This window comes from Amphiprion ocellaris, chromosome 21 (genome assembly GCF_022539595.1).
Source record: "Amphiprion ocellaris isolate individual 3 ecotype Okinawa chromosome 21, ASM2253959v1, whole genome shotgun sequence".
Taxonomy (NCBI): Eukaryota; Metazoa; Chordata; class Actinopteri; family Pomacentridae; genus Amphiprion; species Amphiprion ocellaris.
In genome coordinates, this window is record NC_072786.1 from 12,847,657 (window position 1) to 12,858,246 (window position 10,590).

Below are 10,590 nucleotides of genomic sequence, written 5' to 3' on the forward strand. Positions count from 1 at the left end.
AGCGCACAGTTTCGTCTGCCAGATATTTCCACCTCCACTCCAGCGCTGATTCACTGCCGTTATATAAGATGTCCTATTAAGTGCTTTTTAAGTCCACGCTCGGTGCATCCACACATCCAAACTCCCCTCTGTTCTGCCTCTTCATCCTCGCAGTGGATGGAGCAGCAGAGGCCAAACCCAAGAAAGCAGGATCGTTGATTGACAGCTCTCTGAGTCCGGTTCCTGAGACTGTAGGCATCGTCTGTGGTGTATCGAAGGCGACGCAGACCCAAGCTCCGCCTACCAGCCCCCCACCATCCACCAAGGAAAAGGTGAGACGCTGAACAAACGCCGTTGTGCTGCAGCAGGAAAAGGTAGTAGAAATGGTAAAGGCACGAAAATCCCGCCTACTACATCTGCAGTCTTTAAGTTGTTTTTTTTTCTCCTCTTCTTGTCTTTCCCTCCTACAAACAGTGGTGAACAAGAAGGTGCTTTATTTCTGATTGATCGCTCTGGAGGCTGATACTAAAGCATGTAGTGCCAAATTTTGGTTTTGCCAAGCTATTCCAGTTCTTTGTTTGGCTTCCATTTCCTTTACAGTGGGTGTGATATTCATCAATTTATGCAAAATAGAAGGATTACATTTTCAGATGGAGCACTGAAAGCGAACAGTTACATAAGGCTTAAGAGGAGCACATCCCACAACCTAAATAACAATGCAAGTTTCTGATTTCAAAATGACCCATATAAACCAACGACTGTGGGAAAAATTATCCGTATGATCAAGTTGCAAACCTAAGAAAGAAAGATTGTGGTCACAGTTAAAACAGACAAATGTGAGCCACGATCTCACAGGCTTTCCACACCAAACCACTCACACCCTGGTTACCTGCCTCTGATTATAGTTTAGAAAAGAGCTGAAACTGTCAGTCAGTTCATTGTAAGATGAACTGTTTTCATTTTACAAATATTTTTTCATTTATCGATTATTTGTTACGGTCATTATTTAAACAAAAAATGCTAAATTTTCTCTAAATCCAACTTCAAGAATGTAGTAATATTCTTTCTTTCTTCATTATTATAACAACTTAAATATCTTAAAGTTCTGGAGACAAACAAACAAACAAACAAACCAATCAAACTGAAGACACAACTGTGGGCTCTGAATTTTTTTTTCATTAGTTTTCATCATATCATAGATGATTAATCAGGAAAGAAATTTGTCTGAATTTCCACAAGAAGTCACTGTTTTTAGTGTTTGAACTGTATTTCTTGTACAGAGGGCAGTCTATTTCAAACAAACCTCCTTTTACTGTAAAAGTTTTCAGTTCAGCACACAGGAAACGGCAACAAGACATTGTCTATTTTATGTTATTTTAGATGAACTGAGATTAAAATGCATTACAGACCTTGGAAATAGCAGTTTGACCAAACAAAACCTCTTAGTTCAACGATGAAAGAGTGACTTTGCAGTGAAAAATGACTGTGGAGTCATTTTCCTCTGCAACATAAAGTCCTCAATAGCAACATCACAATCATGACTAGAAGCAGAGGGAACTCAGAATTATCTTCTGTACTGTATGCCAAAGTTGCAATGCCATAAATCATCAAATAGTTTTCCAAAAATTGGAAAAGCCAGGAATCAATGCATACAACATTTTTTCCAAGTACAAACAGCTGTTACCTACACGCAAAAAAAAAAGTCTCTACACACTATAGATATTTTGCAATTTATATTTTTTACAAATTCTGCAATCTCTGTCACTCTACTATAAACATCAACTGTGGAAAGATATTTCTGCATGCTGGATACACCTGCAGTAAACTTGCTCCTCTGTATACAGTTTTAAACCATGCTGTATTTATTTATTTTTTGCTCAAGCATGTTTTATTTTGTTCTCTCTGTCCACTCTGCTCTGTGTAAACACAGCCTGCAGTTCAGCCAAATAGTCACAATTTCTGTCATGCTACTGTTGGTCACAGCTGAGTATTTAGTATCGTTTTGGTTGTGCTGAAGATCTTCAAATTATTATTTTTTTTAAAGAAAATGGTTTATTTTTGGCATTTTTTTTTTTTGGAGTGAGACATGTGGAATACAGTAATTTAGAATAAATATCAGAATTATGATTAGGTTAGGTCAGACATGATTGGTTCAAGGACCGTTGGAAAGTTGAAAATCCAATAATTTTTTAAGAGAGATGTGTCGTTTTCCTGTAATTTCAGCACAAAAAATATATAACATGCCTTTCAAACAGTCAGCACACTGTAAAAAATGCCCCTCAGAACACAAAAAAAAACTTATTTCAAGGAACTTTTACATTGAAATAAGTGAAAAATCTGCCAATAGAACCAGTGAAAAATGGCTTGGTAAGATTTCTTGAAATAAGATATGATATTTATAATATTGAGATCTTAAAATTAGCTGGGAAAACTTATTTTAAGCTTTACCGGGATTATCAAGCTTAGACGTCTTAAAATAAGCCAGACATGCTAAAAAAAATAGTAGTTTTTCACTCAAAAAATAGATTTTTGCTTTTATGTAACCTCTAATTTGAGATGGATTAAACTTATTTTGAGTTTTCTTGTAAAATACAACTCAAAACAAGATAATGTCAAGATTGTTTGACTTAACAAGATATTTAAGATGCGTTGTCTTAAAGCAAGTCCCTCTATCTTGCTGAAATGTCACTTGTTAAGTGAATTTATCTTAAATCAAGCGGGATGAGATTTAGAGTTTTTGCAGTGCAGTTTCCAGGTCCATTAAACACTCTTATTGAAGCTTGTCTTTTTTAATCAAACATGACTTTATTTGTACATTTTTGTGCTTTTTATTGCAGCCCTCGTAGTCTCCCTCTGACTCCTCTCCTCCACTGTTTGCTTCCAGATGCTGATGGAGGAGAACGAGTGTCTGAAGGTGGAGCTGTCCAGAGCCAAGATGGCGCTGGCTGAGGCTCAGATGGAGAAGGACTCGCTGCTTCACCGCATGAAGAGCCTCAAAGTCAACACCAGCTAGACCCGGCCCTCTCATCACACCCCGTCAATCACTCAGCCCCTGCAGGTCGGCGGTGAGCGGCGACGCCGACGGGCAGCAGTTAACATCAGCGAGTCAAGACAAACAGGAGCTTCTTTACTGCAGCGGCTCCTTTTTCACGCTTATTTGACGAGTGAGCCTCCATGTGACTTCAGACTTCAAAACAAAGCAATGCAGAGTCGGCGTGAAGGCTCGGAAAAAACCCCGTTTTTACCCGCTTGTCTGTTGTGTTCTGGACTGTGGAGGCTCGATGCATTTGGAGAGTTGGAAAAGTGAGATGGATATTCTTGGTTGTGCCTACAGAAAACCATTCCCACACTATTCCTGTAGTCTAACTTAAAATAAAATACAAAAAAAAAATAAAAACATCACAGCTTGTCTTGGATGAGCTTCGTTCAAACCTGTAGGTATGAATAAACACTGAATGTCATATCTTCAGAAGAATGTCTCAAAAAAAGGTCTTATTTTGCACTGCACTGGAATTCAATTTGTAATTTAGTGCTTTCATATTCAGTGGGGGGCGAGACGCATCATGCTCCTGCTCGTCCTCAGTGTACAGTGTATATTGTACAAGAATGTGAACACATAACTATTTTCTACAGAACTCTGAATGGTTATGCAGTGTTTCAGTCGAATGTGTGTGTGTGTTTGTGTGTGTCTCAGTCAGAACAAGCATTTCGTTACGAGTAGAGGAAGAATTTCTATCCGTCAGTTCCACCGCTTTGTCAGCAAACAGCTCCACGCTAGTCTCTCCCCCCCTCCTCCGATCCTTCTCTCTCTCTCTCCTATTTTTCTATGTGTAAATAGCTACTAAACATGTGCTGCACTTTTAAAACAGAGGCACTGTAAATAGAACAACCAGAACTGTGAACGAACCCGACGAGCGGAGAGCCGCAATTTAGGAAAAAAGCAATTTGTGTGCCGGTGTCTTAAAGAAATAACAGGAGTAGGAAAATAATGGCACATTGAAACTGCCTGACTACATGTAAGTGTGTTTGTCTTTATGTAAATTTCTAATCTGCCATGTAATTCTTTCAAGGACATGCAATGACCATATCTGCTGCTGTTCCATGCTTCATGCCGGAGTGACGACTTCAGGGGAAAAATCCCCGAGTGGATTTTAAAAACGACTAAACTCGACTGACTTTTCTAACAGCACAAAGGACTATATGGAGTAGTTTTACTTCTCAAAACTCACACGTAACAAACACAGTTTCAGAAACATTCATATGCAACTGTCTTAACCTGTACTCTAGCTTGGCCCACTTCATTTCAGATTCTGTCTTTTCAAAATAAAAGTTGCTCTGGTTCATGTAAAAGCCGTGAACTAGTCCTCTGCACAAACGTGGGATTCAGACTTGAAATGTAAGAACACAACTGTATGTGAAGACTTGTGTGTGTCAAGGAGGATTCTTTTTTAAAACCAGTTTTTCCTCCATTCATCCCAGGCCTCCTCTCGTGTTTTTTTTTTTTTGGGTAGCTTCGCCCTCTGAAAAGGAAGAAAAATATACACAAAAAATAATAAGTTGTATTTTGTCTGTCAAAGCTGCTGAAATACTGATGAAAATAAAAAGTATCCAGTTTAAAAGGTTTCACATTTTGTTTTTTGTTTTTTTTTTTTTTGGTGTGAATTTACTTGCAAACATTCTTTTTTTCCTCAAATCTGTCCATATGGTGTATTTATATGCTGGACGGCATACAATGAGCGATATAAGCAGCTAATGTCATGGCTGAACATTTTCATGCTCTTCTTTAGATCATATGAGACCAAACAGACCTAGATTATTTAGATCATACAGAAAAAAATCACTGTAGCCTCTTACCTGAAAAACGAAACCAATGCTGAAGTTCCTTAAACCTGCATTATTTCTATCAGCCAGCAGGGGGCGACTCATCTGGAAATCAGATTGTAGCTACAGATTGAGCCTACTCCTCACTTGATTACTCCAGTAAACATTTTCCTCATTAGTTTATGATCTCAATCCCTAGTTTTGCAACATTTTTAATAAAGAATGGTGTTAATTTTGTAAATTATAGTTCAATTTAAAGGACAATAGATGTTTTGTTTGTCTGTTCTGAGCTATTCCTTCCAGCTCCACCTCATTCTAAGCCACAAAAACACACTGATTTTTTTTTTTTGTTTTCAGGTGATTATACAAAAATAAAAACATAATTATTAATATTGAATTTCATTTCTGCCGATACATTTTCCACACTGGACTTTTAGGATTTGAGAACTTTTACTAGTTTTGCTGAGAAATTTTCGAATTAAGTCGGAAAACGAACTACATTTTCACACCTTTTACAGAAACTCATCCATTATTGTGGTGTTAAAGGATCCAAAAACTCCAAAAACCCAAGATGTAAAAAATACTTTGTTAGAGCATTTAAATGATTTAGCACTAAAGTCTTACAATGTCAAAGTCCTGACTGACAGTTTTTCCAAAGTGAATATCAAAACAGCAGAAGTGTAAATATTACACATCTTCTCCCAAAATCCTGATGTCTACGATACCCAAAACACTTTCTTCATCTCCAACCAATTATCACTGCTCTCTCTCTTTAGCTACCACTTTTTACACACCATATTTTTTCACATGTGCTGTAGTTCTTATTAAGACTTTGTTTGTGTCAAATCGTTTTCCTGTTTATCATCATTTCACATCGCAGAATTGAGATTCCACAAAACCTGGTGTAGAAAATAAATGAACACATCCAAAAGTTAGACCAAAGGGGGTTCACGAGGGATAGGATTTGGAGTAAATGCAAACTCAACACATTTTCAGATGCGGTTTAAGTGAAAAATATCACATCCAAATCACATTTAACCAGCAGGGTGAACACAGCACTCGATTGTCACATTTATATTCATTAAAACTGAGCTGTGGAAGCACAACCACTTGTCCTCCCCATTTATGTATTTCTAGATTCAGAACTACAGAGATTGGGTGCAAAAGTTCAAGCAAAAGCACCAAGTTTCCCCCTCAGTGCATAAATAAAAACCTTGCATGGTTTTCTGTGCAGGTGTTTTGCAAATGGCACAACTTCATTTCATGCAGCACTTCTAAATTGAACAGAAATACTGCTAGAACTCACCCTGGAGGAAAAAAATATCTTTAAATATGAGTGAGGCCACTTTGTGAGCTGCAGTGAAGCACTGCTGCAGCAGTGTTTGGATTTTGTGCACATAAATGGTCATGACATTTTACAGCTGGAGTAGTGCAGTGAGTCATAGAAGGACATTTAGTGTCAGAGAGGAAAGTTCTGCTCCGTCCTGTTGTTTACATACTGCAGCTTAATGTTTCTGTGATGATGTCGACGTCACAGCACAGCTCCGTTTATGTAAGCAGAGCATGTAGACGTTCATTCATACACTGTGAGAGGGAGGAGGGTCTGCCTGCACCGTGCACAGCTGGATTGTGGGAAATCTGATGAAAGACGGAGGCATCAGGTTGTGTCTTGGCTCAAAGTGCAGATTCTGCATCCAACAGTCAGTGAAGCTGCGGCTGAAGGTTTCATCCTCTGGTTTAATTTCTATGTCGCAGTCCTGTAATATGTTATTTTTAAATAGAGTCTTGGAAAAACTGAATTCTCATAGGAAAATTACAGCATTATAGACGAAAACAAAATCATCATGAAGTACCAGTTCTGAACCATTTTTATAATAAATTAATCATTTCATTTATCAAGGGAAATTACCGAGGAGCTGCTGCTTTCAGCTTCTCTAATATGTAACAATTTGTTGTTTTTTTCAGTTTCATGCCAGTGTGAAGTAAAGGTTTTGTGTTTTTATAACTGGTATCATATAAAGATTTCCTGTCTCTTTACACTGTAAAAAAATCACTAATTTTATGGGATTTTTATTTTAATTTGACAGATTTTTGTCTGTAATTTTGCAACACAAAAATGTCAATACAATTAGAAAAATAGATTGAATTTACATGTCTAATAACATGTAGAATAACATTAACAACCTATAACTGGAAATAAATTTTAAAATTTCATTACATTTTTTTTTTTAATACATCAAAGACTGTCAACACAAATTCACAAGTTTATCAGATTTTCACAACTGGGATGGTTAAACTTAACAAAATACTGTAAATATATTTATAAAATTATATACAATTAGTGGACATATTAATTCTATAATTTTACATAGGTTTCTTTGTTGAATGTCACATATATGTTATGTAATATTGGTAATTTCATTCCATTCTCTTTCATCCTTATTAACCATTAAAAAGGCAGAAAAATACACATTCTCTCACGTAAAAATAGAAATAGAAAAATAATTCAAATTGAAGAAAATTTATTTATTTATATATATATATATATATATATATATATATATATATATATATATATATATATATATATATAAAAATAAAAATATATTTGCATGGAAATAATAAAAACTAATGATTAAAAATTGTAAAATATCAGCAAAAAGAATACATATTTATTTAGATATAAATAGATAAAACTAATAATAATAATAATAATAATAATAATAATAATAATAATAATAATAATAATAATAATAATAATAATAATAATAATAATAATAATAATAATAATAATAATAATAATAATAATAAGTTTTATTTGTACTGCACTTTTCATTTAGGCAAAATCTCAAAGTGCTAAAAATAAAAAAAAATAAAACCTGATGTTTTATTTTTGAAACAGTGGGTTTTACAGGGTTAAAGAAATTTGCATGTTAGCCTGATAGGGTGTCATGGGCATTTTTAAAAAATCATCTTTTGGCATTTATATACTTAAAGATTAGTGGAATATATAATCCATAGCTTAATCAATAATGGTCACGGCTTTGACTCCCACCCTGCCAGCTGATCCTGCAGGTGTAGGCTTGACCCACATCTCAACAGCATCATGTAACCACCAACATGTAGGAGTGATGGTGCTGCTTGACCACGCCAACATCTGACACCGACATCATAATTCTGAGTGGACAAAGAGGTTATTTTTATAGAAAAAAAAATCCACGGCCGTGACCTGATGTATCAACTAGTGACCTGCAGGACCTCAATCCAAAATCCACCACCGCTGGAGACACGAGCAGCAACAAAACACAACGCTGTGAATACATAAACAAACACATTATAAAATTTAACATTAAAATTAGAAATATTGTTGAGCTATTTCTAGCAATTAAATGTCTCCCCCAAATTAAAAGGATGAAAATAACATGAAATAACTTCTTTTTTTCCAATTATTTTGCAGGTTATTTTTTTTTTATCAATAAAACTATCAAAAGGCTAATCAGAAATTGAACATTCAGTATTTTCAGCACTTCATCTATTACATGCATAGGTTTCCTCTCTTCGTTCTGCCAGTGCAGGTCAGTAAAGCTCAAGTTTCTATTTTTTATTTTCATTTTGAGCTCTCGGTAATTAATTAATATAGAGAATCAGCATTAATTAGAGAATCAAACTGCTATTTAAATGACTCTGTTAAATATTCTGTGTCAAGTATGGGGATTAGGTCCGTGTACGGATCTGGTAATTGGATTTTCCGTTCTGAAAAGGGTATTGAAAAACAAAAAACGAATGGTTATTTGATTTTCTTTTTAAAATACAAAAAATAAAATTGAAATAAAAGGCGTTTTTTCTTTTCATGATCAAAAAGGGATGTACGATTTTTTTTTAAAAAATGCTTTGATTTTCGTTTTATATTTAGAATAACAAGAAAGTAAAATCAATAAGAGACAGAAACGAAAAAAGGTCCGTTTTTTCATTTTCTGAGACCGGAAATAGTCATCAGGAAGTGTGGAGCCAAACAGAGTAGGGTGCATACACCGTACATACATTTTTTTTCGTGAGTTTTCATGGTCAAAATGACAGATCAGGTAGCCGATCTTAAAATCAATCAATATTGAATTTTTTTTAGAGCGTTAAAGTTTTACGAAGCCAGGGGGCGGGGTTACTTGATTGACAGTCCGGTCTGGAATGATTGACAGGTGCTATGGAGGAGGCAGCAGAGACTCTGCTCTCCTTGTTTGGATTAATTCTGATACAATAACTGTTGGTTTATTTATCGGTGGAGCAGCAGAACATTTTCCACAGACAGTTTTCCTGCCCGTTGGCTTGTTTTAACCAGTTTTCTACCTTCGCCTGATTCTACCAGCAGACACTGAAAGGACTCTGATAGTTCGGTAAGTAAATGTTTATTTTCGTATCGGTGCCGCTTTTAATGCACTTTGTATGCAGCTTTAGTGTCAGATATAATGTGTGCCATGCACTCCAGATGTTGGTGGAGTTTGTTTCAGTGTGTGTTGACCAGAGAAGAAAGTTAGCATAGTAAATATTAGCTTTAATGTTAGCGATGCTAACCGAGCTAGCTGCTCAGTCGTAGCCTGATTAAAGCTAACGTAGCATCAAGCTGATGTGTTGCGTTTCATGTAAACAGCTGAAGTGTGTTGTGTTCCTGTTATGTGGTTCATTAAGTTCATAAAACTGTGGCTGGTTGACATTAATGTAATGTTCAGGAAACTTAAATGTGATTAAAACAGTAACGTTAATGTTCTAGTTGTCAGTGATCAGCTTTAATTTCACACTAAAACAGACTCTGATAGTTTTAAATGACATCAGTTTCATTAATTTGTTGAAAATGTCTAATTTGTTGTTGTGATGTTGCTGCTAATTCATTAAAAGCAGATGATCCATGCTGAAGATACGTTTAGTTCTAGTATCAGAAGTACAAGAAGGAAAATGGAAGTTTAGTTCTGCTACGTCAAAGATTTCAGGAATAAAATAACTAAATGAGTCTTTATGCCTCAAACTTTATTTTTACAATAAAGAAATAATGAAATAATCACAGATAATAAAAATATAAATAGCAGAGAAAACCTGAGAGAATAATTTCCTGAAAAGTCTGTGAAGGAAAAGCAGCTTTTTTATCCTGAAAGATCAGAATCAGCTCCAACATCTGCATCTGACAGCATCAAGTCATCCAGAAAGAAAAGAAAAAAGAAAATGACTTCTTTCTGATCACATCTGTTCCGCTGCTCACAGTCTGCTGCTGCTCACATTCTTCACATTTATAGTCCACTTTTAAAAGTTCAGCTGACAGGTGCTCTGCTTTGGAGTGTGACGATGTCGTTGGTGATGTGGAGAGTGAAGTTTCTGTTTCACCCACAGCGTGCTTTAGGGCAGCCGGGTCGGACTTGATGTTTGAAATACTGACCGACAGCTCAGATTTAACTGTCTGTAGTTCTGTTTTGATGGGTGTTAAACTTTCACTCAAAGCCGCCAGGAGCTGGGTCTTTAAAATAACCGCCGTCTCGTTACAGAGTGAAAGTAGCAATTCCTCCTTAGGGTCAGAGATCGCAGCATCTGAGGGCCTCTTCAAAAGAAGACGTAGTTGATGAAGGCGTTCTGGAGCAGGACCAGAAAGACCACGACCAAGCAGCCTTGAGATCTTAGTCAGCGTCTCCCTCAGGTGGGTGTCAACACTGTTCACGGTCAGGTTTGTGGTAATCCTGTCAAAAAACAAAACAGAAAAAAATCTACATTATAAATCAACATGTAACCAAAGCACTCTGTGTATAATGCCAT

At 36.0% G+C, this 10,590-nt stretch overlaps 1 protein-coding gene across 3 annotated transcripts in view; it reads left to right on the forward strand.

Annotated features, from left to right (window-relative positions):
* The window catches only part of bltp3b (bridge-like lipid transfer protein family member 3B), a 42,957-nt gene extending 38,355 nt beyond the window's left edge, over positions 1-4,602 (forward strand). For all 3 annotated transcript variants that reach the window (XM_023283594.3, XM_023283602.3, XM_023283610.3), the window contains 2 exons: positions 154-311; positions 2,864-4,602. In XM_023283594.3, the coding sequence (XP_023139362.2) occupies positions 154-311; positions 2,864-2,992 (287 nt within the window). In that variant the 3' untranslated portion in view covers positions 2,993-4,602. The remainder of the gene's footprint in view (positions 1-153; positions 312-2,863) is intronic.
* Positions 4,603-10,590: the final 5,988 nt, after the last annotated feature.